This window comes from Bos grunniens, chromosome 18 (assembly GCF_055505025.1).
Source record: "Bos grunniens cultivar Pamir isolate PY7600 chromosome 18, Bosgru_T2T1.0, whole genome shotgun sequence".
Taxonomy (NCBI): Eukaryota; Metazoa; Chordata; class Mammalia; order Artiodactyla; family Bovidae; genus Bos; species Bos grunniens.
The window spans coordinates 58,876,929-58,897,389 of record NC_141182.1 but is presented as its reverse complement, the minus strand read 5'-3'; the positions used below and the strand labels follow the sequence as shown (position 1 = coordinate 58,897,389).

General features: G+C 41.3%; 1 protein-coding gene and 1 long non-coding RNA gene across 2 annotated transcripts; one reads left to right on the top strand and one right to left on the bottom strand.

The window, feature by feature from the left end:
* Positions 1–8,787: 8,787 nt before the first annotated feature.
* LOC147354429 (uncharacterized) lies at positions 8,788–12,800 on the top strand. Its single transcript, XR_015146402.1, has 2 exons — positions 8,788–9,110; positions 10,647–12,800. It is a non-coding gene; the product is annotated as an uncharacterized LOC147354429 (long non-coding RNA).
* Positions 12,801–17,673: 4,873 nt separating this feature from the next.
* On the bottom strand, positions 17,674–18,705 carry LOC147354428 (vomeronasal type-1 receptor 4-like). Its single transcript, XM_086353948.1, has one exon. The coding sequence runs from the start codon at positions 18,703–18,705 to the stop codon at positions 17,674–17,676; it is 1,032 nt and encodes a 343-aa protein (XP_086210074.1).
* Between the last annotated feature and the right edge of the window lie 1,756 nt (positions 18,706–20,461).

The following is a 20,461-nucleotide window of genomic DNA, read 5'->3' as shown; positions in this document are numbered from 1 at the left end:
TCTGGAAAAGGCTGTGTTACTATTGATGTCTTTCAACCCAAAGTTTAAAACTGATTGATACCCTCCTCCAGGGGATCTTCCCAACCTGGGATAAACCCAGGTCACATGCTTTGATTCCCTGGTGGCTCAGATAGTAAAGAGTCTGCCTGCACTGTGGGAGACCTGAGTTCGATCCCTGGGTCAGGAAGATCCCCTGGAGAAGGCAATGGCTACCCACTCCAGTATTCTTGCCTGAAAAATCCCAAGGATGGAGGAGCCTGGTGGGTTGCAGAAGAAGTGTGACATTCTTCACATTTAGGGTCATGAAGAGTCGGACAAGACTGAGCTACTTCTTTTTCACTTTTTTTTCATATGTTACCATCATGGGCTCTAGGAAGGGATCAGAAAGATAAAAAGGCCCACTTTTATCAGATGGAAGTGAAGTGTTGGTCGCTCAGTCATGTCTGACTTATTTGTGACCCTATGGACTGTAGTCTGCCAGGCTTTTCTGTCCATGGAACTCTCCAGGCAAGAATACTGGAGTGGGTAGCTATTCCCTTCTCCAGGGGATCTTCCTGACCCAGGGATTGAACCCAGGTCTCCTGCATTACAGGCAGATTCTTTACTGTCTGAGCCATCATGGGGATTGTTCATATTCATGTTTCTAGAAAGGACAAAGACACTGAATTTTAACATACAATATAGTGTTTCTGCGGAGAAGGCAATGGTACCCCACTCCAGTAATCCTGCCTGGAAAATCCCATGGATGGAGGAGCCTGGTAGGCTGCAGTCCATGGGGTCGCTGAGGGTTGGACACAACTGAGCGACTTCATTTTCACTTTTCACTTTCATGCATTGGAGAAGGAAATGGCAACCCACTCCAGTGTTCTTACCTGGAGAATCCCAGGGACGGGGGAGCCTGGTGGGCTGCTGTCTATGTGGTCACACAGAGTCGGACATGACTGAAGTGACTTAGCAGCAGCAGCAGCAGCAGCAGCAGCAGCAGCATAGTGTTTCTGAATGAGAGCACAGGGATGGGAGGAGAATATATATAAGACAATGATGTAAGTCATAATAATTCCAGATCCTCTTGTACAGGTTGCTATGACTGAGGACCCACTGGATTCTGAGAAACCAATGCTCTACCTGTCGAGTGTGAAACAGAGCAGCCATTAAGAGACTGAGATTTTCATGACAATAGGATGATATGTTAGTAGGGATTGCTTTATGTGGTAGAACTAATGGAGAGGAAATCACGGTCATCCTCTCTTTTCAAAGAAAATAACTGTTGTATGTCAAAGATGAGGGAAAAATTAGTCTTACTCTTAGAAACTAAAGAGAGCAGTTATCTGGGACATCCCTGGTGGTCCAGGGCTTCCCTGATGGCTCAGACTGTAAAGAATCCGCCTGCATTGCAGGAGACCTGGGTTCAGTCCCTGGGTTGGGAAGATCCCCTGGAGAATGGCATGGCAACCCACTGCAGTATTTTTGCTTGGGAATTCCATGGACAAGGAGCCTGGTGAGCTATAGTCCATGGAGTCACAAAGTGTCAGACATAACTGAGCAACTAACACCTCAAACTTCCCTGGTGGTCCAGTGGCTAAGACTCCTTGCTTCCAATGCAGGGGGCCCGGGTTTGATCCTTGGTCAGGGAACTAGATCCCACTTGCTGCAAAAACATCCCATAAATAAATTCAAAAAAGAGAGATCAGTTATCAGAGAGGAAAACTTAATCAAAACACCCAGAATGCTCTATGCATGTGTAAGATTCATGTATAACCACTATATCACTATGATACTATTTTATTCAGAATGTGTCATAGTTGTCAGGTTTTATTAATAAAATTTAATCATTGTAAAACTCTAAATGAAGTTTTTTCTACCTTATCAAGCCTATCCACTTCACTGTGGTACTTCATAACAAATACTAACAATACATCTGTAGACAGTCAAGATTGAAAGGCATCTGTAGCAATTTCTTTGCATGATGGAATCAAACAACATACAATCTTATGAATATATATTCATAACTTCCTTGAGTTTTTTTTTTCTTCCCTACACTCTACCCCTTGCATATTTATGTGGATATGAATAAATACCACAGCAGTACAACTTTAGACTATGGCTTCCCAGGTGGCGCTAGTGGTAAAGAACCCATCTGCCAATGCAGGAGATGTAAGAGATGTGGGTTTGATCCCTGGGTCAGGAAGATCCCCTGAAGAAGAAAATGGCAAGTATTCCTGCTTGGAGAATCCCATGGACAGAGGAGCCCAGTGGGCTACAGTCCATGGGGTCACAAAGAGTCAGATACAACTGAAGCGACTTAGCACGCACGCATTGCCCTCTTTAACGTTTGAAGTACTGTTTGTAAGTGTGCACCATATGATTGTACTTCAACATGGCCTTTTGTGTGTGTGTGTGTTCCTGTGTAAGACCCGTGGCTTGCACTGGCTTTGATTTGTGCTTAGACACTGAGTCATGTCCGGCTCTTTGTGACGCCATGGACTGTAGCCCACCAGGCTCCTCTGTCCATGGGATTCTCCAGGCAAGAATACTGGAGTGGGTTGCCATTTCCTTCTCCAAGGCCTTGATTTACCTGAGCGACTTCACTTTCACTTTTCACTTTCATGCATTGGAGAAGGAAATGGCAACCCACTACAGTGTTCTTGCCTGGATAATCCCAGGGGCAGAGGAGCCTAGTGGGCTGCCATCTATGGGGTCGCACAGAGTCAAAAATGACTGAAGCGACTTAGCAGCAGCAGCAACATTAATAGTGTAGCATACAGCTGAGGAATTGGGATGGGAAAACCCAACCTAGGGAACTTTCCTGGTGGTCCAGTGGTTAAGAATCCATCTGCCAATGCAGGGGAGGTGGGTTTGATCCCTCATCTGGGAAGATCCCACATGCCTTGGAGCAACTAAGCCATTCACCACAACTATTGAGCCTGCCCGCTGCAGCTACTGAGCCCTGTCCCGCAACTGCTGAAGCCTACGTGCCCTCGAGCCCTTGCACTGCAACAAGAGAAAAGCCTGCACAGCAACCAAGACCCAGCACAGCCATAAATAAATAATTGGTTTTTTTAAGGGAACTGAAAGCGAGCCTGCCTTACTATTTGCCCCAAAGGGAAACATCTTTATTTACCCGTAGAGCAAACAAATCTATCCACTGTCCCAGAGGGTGACTCTGTACCTTTTTCCCCAAAGCTGTTTTTCAGGGAAACAGGAAAAAAAACTATAAGGCCCATACATGAGAAATCCATAATTGTCTTCCAACAATGTCTGTGCCTTGTTTCTTTGCCATATTCACTGCTGGCAAATATTCCCACATGTACACCAGATGGTCGACTGTTCTTTTCTTCTGACACATAAGACCAGATCTATTCATTTGCCTCATTTGATTAAGTTTAATATCTACAGTATACTATGTTTCATGATGAGGCTTAATTCACCCCTACTCCAGCAATGTAGGGGGCTTCTCTGGTGGTTCAGACAATAAAGAATCTGTCTGCAATGCAGGAGACCTGTGTTTGATCCCTGGGTCAGGAAAATCCCATGGAGAATGGAATGGCAACCCACTCCAGTATTCTTGGAGAATTCCACATACAGAGGAGACTAATGGGCTACAGTCCATAGGGTCACAAAGAGTTGGACATGACTGAGCGACTGACACTTTCACATTTCATAGCAATGTAGGTTCCACATTCAACCAGCTGAAAAGCCCAAAACCCATTAGCATGGATTTTATTTTTTATTAAAAATCTTTTAAAGGGTGGCTTTTTTAAAAAGTTAATTCTCTATGGATTTTATTAATCCCAAATGGCCATTCACAAGTATAATCAACACATTGTGACTTTTTTTGGTCATGCCCTGCAGCTTGCAGGATCTTAGTTCCCCGACCAGGGATCAAACCTGCTGCCCGGCAGTGGAAGCGTGGAGTCTGAACTACTGGATTGCCAGGAAAGTTCCACTAGCATGTCGTTAGAAAGAGTTTTGATTTTCCCCTAAGTTTCTGCATTAACATTCTCAAGTGATGAATGCATAGACAATGGATTATTGTGCAAAAACTAACAATTTACATAATTCTGACTAAAAGTGACAGCTTTTGTATTCATTATCCACACAAAGTAGAGCCTGGGTGTCGTGGAGTCAAGGCTCATGAGCAGAAAGGGGCTGACAGTTGGAAAACACACAGAAATTAGGGCAGAAGTTTTCAGGAACAACTAAGTGGGATTATGAAAAACAAAATAAGGAACGTGAAGTACAGAGGAAAGGGTGTAAAAAGATACAATGGTGCTCACAAGAACAAGGAGGTTCTGGGTAGCTCTGGACTCAGCAGAGGATCTGGGAGACAGTTTCTTCCTAGGAATGTTTTGGACTCGTTGTGTCTGTGTAGGATGACAATGATGAAGCCACTGGTCCAGATTGTGAGCACAAAAAATACAACTTCAGGGACCGCTATCAGTGCTGCACACACTGAGCCTGTTTCTTTCTCATGATAATTAATAAAACAGTACCCTATGTCTCTGTGATGTTTGTCATGCTCCATCCGCTTAACATATACAACATATACATGGGAAAAATTAAATTTACAAATGTGTATTGGGTCCAGAAGAGGAAAATGCAAAAGCCAACATTTTGGGGGGCTTTAAGATCCTTTCAACAGGAGTTCATTGGGCTGATCGTAATGGCTTGGAAGACACTCAAGAGACACGGTGCTGATAGACATACCCCTGCCCACTGTATGAACATACAAAAGAAGCTTTCTTGCAAAATCACTGAAAACGTGTTTCAACCCAAAAGCTACTATTGCCTGAGAAACTCCTTTAGAGAAAATGACCAAGAAGTTGGCTATCGTCGGGTGTTTGCAAATCAAATCCATGGCCCTCATCCTGCATCCAGTGTGGTAAATGAATAGGTACTGATAAAGAAGGGAGAAATTGCCCAGAATTCCAATCATAGTCTGTGACAGGAAGATGATTCCTATTGCCACATCCCTGGGGGGAGATTCTGTCATTTGACATGTTTTCTTTGAAGTTATGGCAACAAACATTCCTCTAAGCAAAAAGACTCATTGAAGACTTTTGCCACCAAGTACTGAGTAATGGTACTTGTTGGCTCCTGATCAGTTGCCAAGACTTCGCAAGATGGAAAGAGATGGAGAGATAGCCTGTATATTTCAGTGGGAAAGTCATCAGTAAGGATGAAGTGAAGTTAACCTAGGGGAAACAGTGACAAGTGACAGCAAATGGAACCAAAGTGTAATACAACATAAAAAAACAGAATAGGCTGACATTTGCTAGACATGTTGCAGAAAAGAAAAGCCTCAGAGACTTCCCTGTGGTCCACTGGTTAAGACTTTGCCTTCTAGTGCAGGGGGTGCAGGTTCAATCCTTGGATGGGGACCTAATCCCACATGCCTCTAGGCCAAAAAACCAAAACATAAAACAGAAGCTATGTTGTATCAAATTCCATAAAGACTTTAAAAATGGTCCACATCCAAAAAAATCTTTTTAAGAAGTCTCTATCATTACCCACATCACATAACAAATGAATTCTGCATGGATTTCTCATCTCAGTTTTAAAGAGAAACAGTGTTTGTTTGTTTTTAGAAAAACAATATTTCCATGGTCTTGCAATTAAGATATATCCTAAACAGCTCAAAAAAATATTACCCATAGAGGTGAAATGACTATAGCTAATGTGAATAAAAACGATTTTTATCAAAACACACACACTGAGATACAACTTGTAACCAGAACAGAGAAGTCTTGCAGATGACACAATGAAAAACACAATAGGCAAATCTTTCCTACAGAAGTTTTGAAAACCAGATTAGTCATTGCATAATACCTGTGTAAAATAATTCAATGTCTTTAGTCATCAAAAATTAAAATATAACCACCACCTATCGTCAAACACCAGCAAGAAATCAGAAATAGAAATGACAGAGATAACAAGTTTTGGCTAAGATGTGGTCTACCGAGAATCTCGTGCACTGGTGGTAGTTGTTAAAGCTGGTACCAAAATATTGGAAAGTTGTGGTACCTATTTCAGCAGACAAGATGTAATCCTATATGCCGATAATTCCACTCCCATGAATATACTCAGAAACTTGTACATGTATCACAGATTGGTTATAGGATTTGTATGCCAGAATTATGAATTACTCATTCCTCATAATAGTCCCAGACTCAAAACTACCCACTTGCCCATTAACAGTAGAATGAATCAGTTAATTTACTCTTATTCACAATGGTATCCTAAACAGCAGTGTGAATGAATGCTAGCAGTAGGATGAAATGATACAGATAAATTCACAAAATTATCCAGAATGGAAACAAAGTCAATATGAAAGAGTTCCTGGGCTATAATTCCAATTAAGTAAATTATCAAATGAGCAAAAGTGATCTAATCTCTTAACCATTCAGATCAGATCAGTCGCTCAGTCGTGTCTTTTCGACCCCATGAATCGCAGCACGCCAGGCCTCCCTGTCCATCACCAACTCCCAGAGTTCACTGAGACTCACGTCCATCGAGTCAGTGATGCCATCCAGCCATCTCATCCTCTGTTGTCCCCTTCTCCTCCTGCTCCCAATCCCTCCCAGTATCAGAGTCTTTTCCAATGAGTCAACTCTTCGCATCAGGTGGCCAAAGTACTGGAGTTTCAACTTTAACATCATTCCTTCTAAAGAAATCCCAGGGCTGATCTCCTTCAGAGTGGACTGGTTAGATCTCCTTGTAGTCCAAGGGACTCTCAAGAGTCTTCTCCAACACCACAGTTCAAAAGCATCAATTCTTCGGCACTCAGCCTTCTTCACAGTCCAACTCTCACATCCATACATGACCACAGGAAAAACCATAGCCTTGACTAGACGGACCTTTGTTGGCAAAGTAATGTCTCTGCTTTTGAATATGCTATCTAGGTTGGTCATAACTTTCCTTCCAAGGAGTAAGCATCTTTTAATTTCATGGCTGCAGTCACCATCTGCAGTGATTTTGGAACCCCCAAAAATAAAGTCTGACACTGTTTCCACTGTTTCCCCATCTATTTCCCATGAAGTGATGGGACCAGATGCCATGATCTTTGTTTTCTGAATGTTGAGCTTTAAGCCAACTTTTTCACTCTCCACTTTCACTTTCATCAAGAGGCTTTTGAGTTCCTCTTCACTTTCTGCCATAAGGGTGGTGTCATCTGCATATCTGAGGTTATTGATATTTCTCCCGGCAATCTTGATTCCAGTTTGTTTCTTCCAGTCCAGCGTTTCTCATGATGTACTCTGCATATAAGTTAAATAAGCAGGGTGACAATATACAACTTTGATGTACTCCCTTTCCTATTTGGAACCAGTCTGTTGTTCCATGTCCAGTTCTAACTGTTGCTTCCTGACCTGCATGCAGATTTCTCAAGAGGCAGATCAGGTGGTCTGGTATTCCCATCTCTTTCAGAATTTTCCACAGTTTCTTGTGATCCACACAGTCAAAGGCTTTGGCATAGTCAATAAAGCAGAAATAGATGCTTTTCTGGAACTCTCTTGCTTTTTCTATGATCCAGCGGATGTTAGCAATTTGATCTCTGGTTCCTCTGCCTTTTCTAAAACCAGCTTGAACATCAGGAAGTTCACGGTTCATGTATTGCTGAAGCCTGGCTTGGAGAATTTTGAGCATTACTTTACTAGCGTGTGAGATGAGTGCAATTGTGCGGTAGTTTGAGCATTCTTTGGCATTGCCTTTCTTTGGCATTGGAATGAAAACTGACCTTTTCCAGTCCTGTGGCCACTGCTGAGTTTTCCAAATGTGCTGGCATATTGAGTGCAGCACTTTCACAGCATCATCTTTCAGGATTTGGAATAGCTCAACTGGAATTCCATCACCTCCACTAGCTTTTGTTCGTAGTGATGCTTTCTAAGGCCCACTTGACTTCACATTCCAGGATGTCTGGCTCTAGGTGAGTGATCACATCATCGTGATTATCTGGGTTGTGAAGATCTTTTTTGTACAGTTCTTCTGTGTATTCTTTCCACCTCTTCTTGATATCTTCTGCTTCTGTTAGGTCCATACCATTTCTGTCCTTTATCGAGCTCATCTTTGCATGAAATGTTCCTTTGGTATCTCTGATTTAGAATAAATCAAATCTACATTCCAACAATTCCACTTCTACCAATATACATGATAGAATTACATCCTTGGAGATAGTTACTCAAGGAGGCCTGGGAAGGGTTTTGGAGAGCTGAACATTCTGTTTCTTGATCTGGGTGTTGCCTATGGAAGTTTGGGTGCTGAGGAATTCCACTGAACTGTGCAATTATAATCTCATGTGTATATCTTGAGTTTTAAAAAAATTCTTATCATACACACAAAAAACTTGGAAGTTGCCGGGAAGAACTTGTCCCGTGAATGTGTTTGATCTGCTGATTGTTCCTGTGCAGGATGAAGCTTGCTGCTGCTGCTGCTGCTGCTAAGTCGCTTCAGTTGTGTCTGACTCTATGCGACCCCATAGACGGTAGCCCACCAGGCTCCCCTGTCCCTGGGATTCTCCAGGCAAGAATTCTGGAGTGGGTTGCCATTTCCTCCTCCAATGCATGAAAGTGGAAAGTGAAACTGAAGTCGCTCAGTCGTGTCTGACTCTTAGCGACCCCTTGGACTGCAGCCCACCAGGCTCCTCTGTCCATGGGATTTTCCAGGCAAGAGTACTGGAGTGGGGTGCCATTGCCTTCTCCGAGGATGAAGCTTACAGATCTGCAACTCAGATGGTGAAGCATCAGACAATAATAACCCTGCTCCAAGTAGTGAGTCACTGACATTGTTAATGGAATTCAGCAGAGCAGTATCCCAATTTTTTGTTCTTTGTGATGGTTTTGTCACTGTATTTGGCAATCATATACACAGCAATAAAATGATATTTACCAGCATATACAGCGTCCAGCAGAGCAAAGTGGGAGCTTTACTTAAAGTTCCACCCACCTGGGTTTCCTAGGGCTGATCCATGATGACTGGAGACACTTAAGGGGCAGGTGGTGCCCATGGACATGATCTGCCAGCTCTGTAAGGAGAGAAAACAAAATCTGAATGGATAAGTCACAGAATGCATGCTTCAACTACAGGCTGCCCTCGTCTCTGGGGCACCTTCAAAGGTAATGGCCAAGAAGTGACTCTAGTCAGGTGTTTCAGAATCGAATCTGTGGGTCTCAACCTGCATTCACTGTAGTAAAGGAAGAGGTAAAGGTAAAGAAGAGAGAAAATGCCCAGGATTCCAGCAATAGTCTGAGATAAATAAACCTTTCTTAATTGCCCAAAATCTGGAGGCCATTCCGCTAGTTCCCAGTGGCTGACATTTGTCTTCAGAGCAGCGTATCCTCTGTGGGAATGTATGGTATGGGCTATATTTATCATATCAACTGATAGCCAATATACCCTCTGAGAAATATTTACTTCAAGTTTGGTTTTGTAAAGAGGCTTCCCAATGTGAATATATTTATACAGCTTACTTAGCACTTACATGAAATTATTGCTATTCTGCCATATATTTGGTTGTTGTTTTTTAGTTGCTAAGTCATGTCTGGCTCTTGGCTACCCCCATGGACTGTAGCCCACCAAGCTTTTTTGTCCATGGGACTCTCCAGGCAAGAATACTGGAGTAAGTTGCCATTTCCTTCTCTAGGGGATCTTCTAGACCTAAGGATCGAACCCCTGTCTCCTGTGTTGGCAGGCGGATTCTTTACCACCAGGGAAGCCCCGTATATAGAGTACCTTCTTTGATTTTCATAACTGTGTGAGATAGGCACTGGCATTATTCTCATTAAAAAGATGAGGAAACCTAAGTTACATAGAGGTTAAACAGTTTGTCTAAACTCACCCCAACACTGGTTTGGGTCTAATGGTTTAAATATGGCTAGGCTGGTTACTAAGACTATGCTGCAACCAGTGTGATACACTAACTGATCACGTCAGCTGGTTATCTAGTAATCTAGACCTATATTTTAGTTTTGTAGTTATACTTTTATTTCATATCACCTTCATTTTTTTATAATTTTGGTTGTAAAAAATTTCCTTTTTATTTAGGGATTTATTCTATAGGTCATTATCAATATGAATGACATTTTAGAGATAATAATATAGAGCTGGAATTAGAGACTAATTCTACAGAAACTTCCCCAAGTCCAAGTTGCAATGAATGAATATAAAATTTGTTCAATATTAATTTGGCAGCAGCAGGACTCATTTGCTGTCATGCCAGGGACAAAAACACAATGCATCTTCCACATTAATTGTCAGATAATACTACCTTGTTTCCTAAACTGTGATACATGAAATACTAATAGGTGATAAAACAAGGGAGGCTTGAAATGAAGTTATTAATAATTTTAGTCTCAGTGCTCAGTATTTATTAATATTTACATTAAGTGAAACTATTAACCATAAGGCAAGATTTGTGAAAGATATTAAAGTACAAGAGATGTACAAAGGAGCCTGGAGAATATGGAATCTTGTATATCATATAAATTGAAATAATAAAATGAGTTGTGAGCTTAGATAGATGTTAGAATACTGTTAAACTTTATGTTTTTTTCAGGTGAACATTTTTTTAAAATTTATTTATTTTAATTGGAGGCTAATTATTTTATGTCAAGGCTGTATATTGTCACCTTGCTTATTTAACTTATATGCAGAGTACATCATGAGCTGGAAGAAGCTGGGCTGGAAGAAGCACAAGCTGGAATCAAGATTGCTGGGAGAAATATCAATAACCTCAGATATGCAGATGACACCACCCTTATGGCAGAAAGTGAAGAGGAACTCAAAAGCCTCTTGATGAAAGTGAAAGAGGAGAGTGAAAAAGGTGGCTTAAAGCTCAACATTCAGAAAAAGAAGATCATGGCATCTGGTCCCACCACTTCATGGGAAATAGATGGGGAAACAGTGGAAACAGTGTCAGACTTTATTTTTGGGGGTTCCAAAATCACTGCAGATGGTGACTACAGCCATGAAATTAAAAGACGCTTACTCCTTGGAAAGAAAGTTATGACCAACTAGATAGCATATTCAAAAGCAGAGACATTACTTTGCCAACAAAGGTCCGTCTAGTCAAGGCTATGGATTTTCCTGTGGTCATGTATGGATGTGAGAGTTGGACTGTGAAGAAACCTGATCACTGAAGAACTGATGCTTTTGAACTGTGGTGTTGGAGAAGACTCTTGAGAGTCCCTTGGACTGCAAGGAGATCCAACCAGTCCATTCTAAAGGAGATCAGTCCTGGGTGTTCTTTGGAAGGACTAATGCTAAAGCTGAAACTCCAATACTTTGGCCACCTCATGCGAAGAGTTGACTCATTGGAAAAGACTGATTCTGGGAGGGATTGGGGGCAGGAAGAGAAGGGGATGACAGAGGATGAGATGGCTGGATGGCATCACTGACTCGATGGACGTGAGTCTGAGTGAGCTCTGGGAGTTGGTGATGGACAGGGAGGCCTGGCGTGCTGCAATTCTTGGGGTCACAAAGAGTCGGACTCAACTGAGCAACTGAACTGAACTGAATTACTTAACAATATTGTAGTGGTTTTGCCATACATTGACGTGAATCAGCCATGAATGTACACGTGTTCCCCATCCCGAATCCCCCTCTCACCTCCCTCCCCATCCCATCCCTCAGGGTCATCCCAGTGCACCAGCCCTGAGCACCCTGTCTCATGCCTTGAGCCTGGACTGGCAATCTGTTTCACATATGATAATGTACATGTTTCAATGCTATTCTCTCAAATTATCCCACCCTTGCCTTCTCCCACAGAGACCAAAAGACTGTTCTATACAGCTGTGTCTCTTTTGCTGTCTTGCATATAAGGTCATCATTACCATCTTTCTAAATTCCATATATATGCATTAGTATACTGTATTAGTGTTTCTGACTTAGAACTCATTCAAATGAGAGTATTGTTAAACTTTAGATAAAATATGTTAGACAAGATATGTTAGGTCATGACAACTGTTTTATGAAACCCATAATTATAAAGGGCTTTCCTAGTGGTTCAGTGGTAAAGAATCCACCTGCCAATGCAGGAGACAGGGGTTCCATCCCTGATCCGGGAAGATCCCACATGCCATGGAGTAACTAAGCCGTGCACCACAACTACTGAGTCTGTGTTCTAGTTCAGTTCAGTCCAGTCGCTCAGTCGTGTCTGACTCTTTGCGACCCCATGGACTGCAGCACGCCAGGCCTCCCTGTCCATCACCAACTCCTGAAGTTTACTCAAACTCATGTCCATTGAGTCGGTGATGCCATCCAACCATCTCATCCTCTGTCGTCCCCTTCTCCTCTCACCTTCAATCTTTCCTAGCAGCAAGGTCTTTTCTAATGAGTCAGTTCTTTGCATCAGGTGGACAAAATATTGGAGTTTCCACTGCAGCATCAGTCCTTCCAATGAATATTCAGGACTGATTTCCTTTAGAATGGACTGGTTGGATCTCCTTGCAGTCCAAGGGACTCTCAAGAGTCTTCTCCAGCACCATGGTCCAAAACATCAATTCTTTGGTGCTCAGCTTTCTTTATAGTCCAATTCTCACATCCATACGTGACTACTGGAAAAACCGTAGCGTTGACTAGACAGACCTTTGTTGGCAAAATAATGTGTTCTAGAGCCTGGGAGCTACAATTACTGAGCCTGTCCTCTGCATCAAGAGAAGACACAACAATGAGAAACACGTGCACTGCAACTAGAGAAAAGCCTGCATAGCAACGAAGACCCAGGACAGCCAAATAAGTAAATATAAAATAAATAAAAATTTAAAAACCCTACAGCCCTTAAATACCTAATAAATGATCCTTCTTTATCACTGGGATTATTTATGATTGATCATCCACAGTGAGGATTTAATTAGGTTATAATTAATTTAATTAGGTTATATTAGGAGCCATCAGGTTTGATGCAGGGGCTAATACCCTAGTTTCTTTTTGAAAGCTCAGTTCACAACTAAGAAATTATTCTGCCTCCCTGTCCTGCTTTGCCACTGGATCTGATCCTTCTCTAGCCACCAGAATTCCTTTTCCAGACATGAACACTTGCTCAGATTACCTCCCTTCCTGACTCTGCCTCTCAGACTGAAGCAGAAAATACCATACCTGACTCCTTCCTATTGCCAGCAGGGTGGGCTCAGTGTGAAGGTCATGGAAGCCAGGAGGTGTGTGAGAATGAAGCGGCCAGACCCTGAGATAATGGGTTTGTGATCTGTGACCTCATCCCCTTGAGAACTGCGATTCCATTTCTCTTGTAGTGGCAATGACAGGGCAGTCTTGGGGAGCTGAGAATGTTTATGATAAAATGTTTTCCCAGTTACTAATTATGAAAAACAATCCCAATTTTCTTATAAGTGTCTCCAAAGAGACTGTTGATGTGCTTGGAGAGGCCCTTAACTTTTTCATGATTCACAATGGAGACAGGATCTCAGATGGAAGGAGCAGTAGAAATCAGAGTGTTGACTTGGGAGCAACACGCAGCAAAATGTATGTGTCTCCCAGGATTCCCTGAGAAGTTCTTCCACTTAGTATCCATTGTATTCTTCTTAAGCTTCAGAGTATTTAGCTTCATCGTTAACTTAAGTACTCAGCAGATACATGGAATCAGAGAGAGTCCAAGATGAATTTTTAATGAGATAAGTGTAAAGGAAGAATATGTCGATAAGTTTACATTAGAAATCACTGTCCTGGGAGAATGGAGACAGATATATGTATGGCTGAGTTCCTTCCCTGTTCATCTGAAACTATCACAATACTGTTAATTGGTTATGTGTGTGCTAAGTTGCTTCGGTCGTGTCCGACTCTTTGCAATATGGACTATAGCCTGCCAGGCTCCTCTGTGCATGGGATTCTGCAGGCAACAATACTGAAGTGGGTAGCCATGCCCTCCTCCAGGGGATCTTCCTGATTCAGGGATTGAACTCTAGTCTCCTGCAGGTTCTTTACTACTAGTGCCACCTGGGAAGCCCCATTAATTGGCTATACTCCAAGGAGGAAGAGGAGTTCAGGATGGGGAACACGTGTATACCTGTGGTGGATTCGTGTTGATGTATGGCAAAACAAATACAATATTGTAAAGTAATTAACCTCCAACTAACATAAATAAATTTATATTTTAAAAAGTAAAATAAATAGTTAAAAAATAGAAAAGAAATTATTGACCTAATTTGTACAAATTTGTATAAATGAAAATTAATTTGGAAATGGTGATAATAGACATTTCTAGAATATTGTATTTTATCAATACAGATCTCAACACTGATATGAAGTGCAAAAAGAGAAATATCCACAGAAGACAGAGAGGTATTTATAAAAGTGCCTGTCACAGATGAAAACACCAGAATCAGATGGTTTAGCAGACAGTATCAACTATTTTTTTAAATGTATTTTTGGTTTGCTGGCTCTTCATTGATGCATATGGCCTTTCTCTAGTTGCAGTGAGCAGGGGCTACTCTCTAATTGTGGTGTGTGGGCTTCTCATTGTAGTGGCTTCTATTCTCCCAGAGCACAGGCTCTAGACCCATGGTCTTGAGTAGTTGTGGTGCACAGGCTTAGTTGTCCCGTGGCATGTGGAATCTTCCTGGACCAGGGATTGAGCCCATGTCCTCTGCATTGACAGGTGGATTCTAAACCACTGGACACCACTAGCACCAGGGATTCTAAACCACTTCCCTGGTGCTATTCTTTTAACTATAGCCAGGGCTGCTTTCTCCACTCAGCAGTACTGAATGGTTACCAGAGGTCTTTGTACATACTTTTGCTGAATTTCATTAAGGAGCACTCATTGGTTATATGATGAATAACAAGACATGAACTTTAAGGGGCAAAATCACTCCTTTTCATTTTCCAACAGGCAAGCACACAATCTGAACAAAGCCCACTATCCATTTCCCCTGTGAGAGTTTTCAGTCCAACTGAGAAGTTTAACAGTGAAACATCAGTCAGGCCACGCCTGTTTTTGACACTAACTGCAAGTGTGGGGGTTCCCAAAATCACACTCAGTTTCAGTAATTCTCTAGAAGAACTCAGCACTCACTGAGATCTGGTCCACTCAATGTAATGCTTGATTACAGGGTAAAGATACATTCCCTGGTGGATCAGATGGTAAGGAATTCACCTACACTGCAGGAGACCTGGGTTAGATCCCTGGGTTGGGAAAATCTCCTGGAGAAGGGAATGGCATTCCCACTCCAGTATTCTTTATGGAGAATTCCATTCACAGAGGAGCCTGGTGGGGTATAGTCCGTGGGGTCACAAAGAGTTGGACATGACAAAGCAACTTAAAAAATGACATATGTCAATGGAAGAGATGCATGGGTCAGAGTTCAGAAAAAATAGTCAAATTGGAGCTCCAGTCTTCCTCTCCCCATAAAGTGACGATATGTTATTTTCCTGGCATGGATACCTGATGACACAGGGAGTACTGCCACCAGGGAGGTTCACCTAAGCCCAGATGCCCAGAGTGTTTTACTTGAGCTCCATCAGGATCTGACTGTGTGGCTGAGCTTTAGTCTCCAGTTCTTCTGAGAGTCAGGCTAATCCTGTCATCTTCAATTCCTCCAGAAGCCAACCTAATACTACATAGCCTAAAGCCCCAACAAACTTACCCTGTGAGAGAGACTGGTGGCCATGCCATCAAAGCAAAAAATACTCCTGCTATCAGAAAGACAACCTACAGAATGGGAGAAAATATTTGTAAATGATGCAACTGACAAAGGCTTAATCTCCAAAATATACAAACAGCTCATACAACTCAATATCAGAAATTCAAGCAATTCAATCAAAAAGTGGGCAGAAGATCCAAATAGACATTTCTTCAAAGAAAGTACACAGGTGGCCAACAGGCTCATGAAAAAATTCCCAACATTGGTAATTATCAGAGAAATGCAAATCAGGACTAGTAAGATTACACCTTACACTGGTCAGAATGGCCATCATCAAAAAGTCCACAAATAATCAGTGGTAGAGAGGGTGTGGAGAAAAGTGAATCCTCCTTCATTGTTGATGGGAATGTAAACTGGTTCAGCCACTATTCAGAACAAGATGCAGTTTCTTTAAGAAAACTAAAAACAGAGCAATTAATATCATATGATCCTACCATCCCACTCCTGGGAATATACTGAGAGAAAATTATAATTCGGAAAGATACACACATCCCAATCTTGACAGCAGCACTATTTACAGTAGCTAAGATATGGAAACAACCTAAATGTGCATCACCTGAGGAGTGGATAAAGAAGATATGGTATATAAACACAATGGAATATCACTCAGCCATTAAAAAGAATGAAATAATGCCATTTGAAGCACCATGGATGGACATAGAGATTATCATACTAAATGAAGTAAGCCGAACAGAGAAAAGCAAATAGCATATAATATCCCTTATATGTGGAATCTTTTATTAAGAAAAGATACAAGTAAACATTTACAAAACCGAAAGAGACTCACAGACATAGAAAGCAAAATTCTGATTATCAAAAGGGAAAAGGGGGAGAGGGATAAATTAGAAAGTTGGAATTAATGCACACACTACCATATATAAAACAGGTAATCAACAGCACAGGGAATTGCACTCAGTATTTTGAAAAAACATATAAGGGAAAAGAATCTGAAAAAGAAAAAATATATATATAACTGAATCACTTTGGTGTCTACACCTGAAATTAAAATAACATATACTTCAATGTTTTTTAATATCTTAATTAAAAAACAAAACAAAAAACAGCAATGAAAAAGCCCTCATTTAAACTGGAGTAAGAACTTGCTCATGGATTGTTTCTACATTTGAGCCTATGGTGCAAATATCTTAGGCATATAAAATATGCCTGGAAAACCTTTACCCTTTATACACTAAAGGATCAGAAGTGGAATTTTATTTATTTATTTATTTAGGCTGTGCTGGGTCTTCTTTGTTGCGTGCAGACTTTCTCTAGTTGTGGTGAGCGTGGGCTCCTCACTGCAATAGCCTCCCTTGCAGAGCACAGGCTCTAGGCACACAGGCTCAGTACTTGTGGTGCATGGGCTTAGTTGCCCTGTGGCATGTGGGATCTTCCTGACCCAGGAATCGAACTGGAGTCTCCTGCATTGGCAGCCAGATTCTTCATCACCAAGTCACCAAGGAAGCCCTAAACATACACTACTAAATATAAAATAGGTAACTAATAAGGGCTTCCCAGGTGGCTCAGATCATAAACTGTCTGCCTGCAATGTGGGAGACCCAGGTTTGATCCCTGGGTCAGGAAGATCCCCTGGAGAAGGAAATGACAACCCACTCCAGTACTCTTGCCTGGAAAATTCCATGGACGGAGTAGCCTAGTCAACTTCAGTCCATGGGGTGGCAAAAAGTCGGACATGACTGAGCGATTTCACTTTAATAAGGACCTAGTGGGGACTTCTTAGATGGTCCAGTGGTTAAAATGAAGTCCTATCTAGGTAGGGAGAAGGGGTTCAATCCCTGGTCGGGGAACCAAGTTCCATATGCCCCGAGGCCTGGTTTACAACAAAAAAGAAGGGACCTACTTTATAGCACAGGGAACTCTACTCAATCCTCTAAATGGCCTATATGGGAAAAGAATCTAAAAAGAGTAGAAAAACATATCTGTGTATAACTGATTCACCTCGCTATACACCTGGAACTAACACATGAGAAATCAAGTATAACTTGATAAAATTTTAAAAACATACAATTTATGTTTTTCTGATAAGATTAGGTGATACTGAGTTCTTCATGTACAGAAAGCAGAGACTGGATACAATGGAGTCACGGCTCATGAGCAGAAAGGGACTGATAAAGGGAAAACACACAGAAATCAGGCCAGTTGTATACACCAACCACCAACTGGGATTATGAAAAAGAGCAAGAGTAATGTTAAAGATGCAGGACAGGGTGTGGAAACACATGAAGGTGCTCACCAAGAGTAGGATGCTTTGGGTGGCTCTGGACTCAGCGGAGGGTCTGGGAGACACACTAGCCTTGTGAATATACTGGACTCGCTGACTGTGTCTGTACAGGGTGAGAATCATGGAGCCACTGGCCCAGAAGATGAGCACAGAAAATGAAACTTCAGGGAACACTATCAAAGCTACATATATTGAGCCTGAGATGTTCTCAAGATCTGTGGCAACACAGTACCCTGAATCTCTTGTATTTGTCATGTTTGTGCTGCGCCATTTGTCAGAAACATATAATGCATACAGAGGAAAAACGAGATGTACAAACAGGCACTGGATCCAGCAGAAGGAAATGGAGAAGGCAATGTACTTTGGGGCTTTCACTTTAAGATTCTTCCAACAGCAGTACTTGGGGTTGATCGTGATGGTTTGAAACACACTCAAGAGGCAGGTGGTACTGATGGACATACTCCTGCCCACTCTCTCAACATACAGAATAAGTTTGCAGGCAAAATCACTGGCAAAATATTTCAGCCTCAAAGTTGTAATTGTCTGAGGGACTCCTTTCGAGAGAATGAGCAATATGTTGGCTATAATCAGGTGCTTGCCAATCAAGTCTGTGACCCTCAACCTACACTGAGTGTGGTAAAGAAAGAGGTAATGGTACAGAAGGGAGAAATTGCCCCAGATTCCAAGCACAGTCTGTAAGAAGAAGATTATTCCTATGGCCAGTTGGCTGGAGGCTGTTGTGTCATTCAAGAAAATCCACTTTAAATGATGACAACAGTGATTCCTCAGAATAGAATGGCTCATATAAATTTGTGACATCAACAGCCAAGTTTCCTTGTGTGCTTTTGTGAAATTACCAAGGATTCAGGATACAAGAAAAGATGATGAGAGAATCAGTATATTTTATGAAAAATTCATCAGGAAGGATGAAGTGGTGGTAACCTGGAGGAAGCAATGACAAATGAGAGTAAATTGAAAGAAAGCATAAAACAACTTTTTAATAAGAAGCTTACTGTAGGAAAAAAAAATCTCCATCACTTCCCTCATCTTAAAACAAGTCAATTCTAAATGCATTGCCTTCTAAATTTTAAAGAAGATGATGTATTATTGTAGGGACTTCCTTGATGGCTCAGTTGGTAAAAACATCTGCCTGCAATGCAGGAGACACCAGTTTGATTCCTGGGTAGGGAAGATCCGCTGGAGAAGGAAATGACAACCCACTCCAGAATTCTTGGGCTTCCCATGTAGCTCAGCTGGTATTTTTAAGAAGATAATGTATTATTTTAGAAAAAAAGACAGGAGTTATTCTAGGGTCTTACAATTTAAAATATATGCTAAAGGTACTTCCCAGGTTGTCTGGTAGTTAAGAATCTGTCTCACAATGCCTGGGACGCAGGTTTGATCCCTGGTTGGGAAACTAAGATCCTATATGCCACAGGGTAACTAAGCCAGGGATCTCCAACTAGAGAGTCTTTGCACCACAACAAAAGATCCTCTGTGATACAACAAAGCTTCCACTTAATGCAACTAAGACCCAGTGCAGCTAAATAAATAAATAAATATTTTAAAATATATATATACACTAAAGAGCACAGGCTATATAAACCATATGGTGAAACAACTTTTGCACACATAAAAATTATGGTTCTCATCACACACACACACACACACACACACACAGATACAACTTAGAATCACACAAGCCTGTCCTAAAAACCATAAAATAGAATAAACAGGGTACAGAGTCTTCAAACAGAAACTTCGAGAAGGAAGTTATTCAGTGGATAAGACATGTGGAAAAATATTCCACATCCTTGGTAATCAGGACAATTAAAATATAACCACTACTTATATGTCATCAAATACCATCAAGAACTGAAATAGAAATGACCAAAATATCAAGTTTTGGCATAGCTGTGGATCAACCAAGAATCTCATACACTGATGGTGGGTGTTCAAATTGGTACAAACATTTTGGAAAACTGTGATATCTACCTAGCAGATCAGACATAATCCTGTTCTAAGAAATCCTCTCCTATGAGTATACTTAACAGGATTTTGTACATGTATCACCCAAAGAGTAGTTATATTAATAGAATTTATATGCAGGCCCTAATCATTGCTTGTAGTAGCCTCTAACTCTTAATACCCAGCTACCCATTAACAATTGAATAATCAAGTAATCCTTTGATAGTCATACAGTGAAGTCCTATATAGCAATGATAATGGAAAAACAAAAATAATAGAAAACAATACAGAAAAAGTCACAAAGATGGAATGGAGGGGAAAAGTCCAAAAGAAAGATGCGGTATGATTCTTTTCATGTGAAGGCCAAGAGATGCAATGTGATCTAATATTAAATGTCATAATAGTTATATACCCAATAATCCAGGGCTACAAGTATACCCAACAAAGCTATAGCCTTGGAAACAGTGAGTTAGAAAGGGCACAAGAGAGTTTCATGGGAACTGAGAACATTCTGTTTCTTGATCTAGTTGTGGTCTCTAGAGGTGCAATCATTCCTGAAATTTCACTGAGCTACCCACTTATAAACTGCTAACATGTCTTTAATTTT

Excerpts from the sequence above, each read along its gene's own strand:
- LOC147354428 (XM_086353948.1), bottom strand. The coding sequence starts at position 18,705 with ATGTCACAAATTTATATGAGCCATTCTATTCTGAGGAATCACTGTTGT.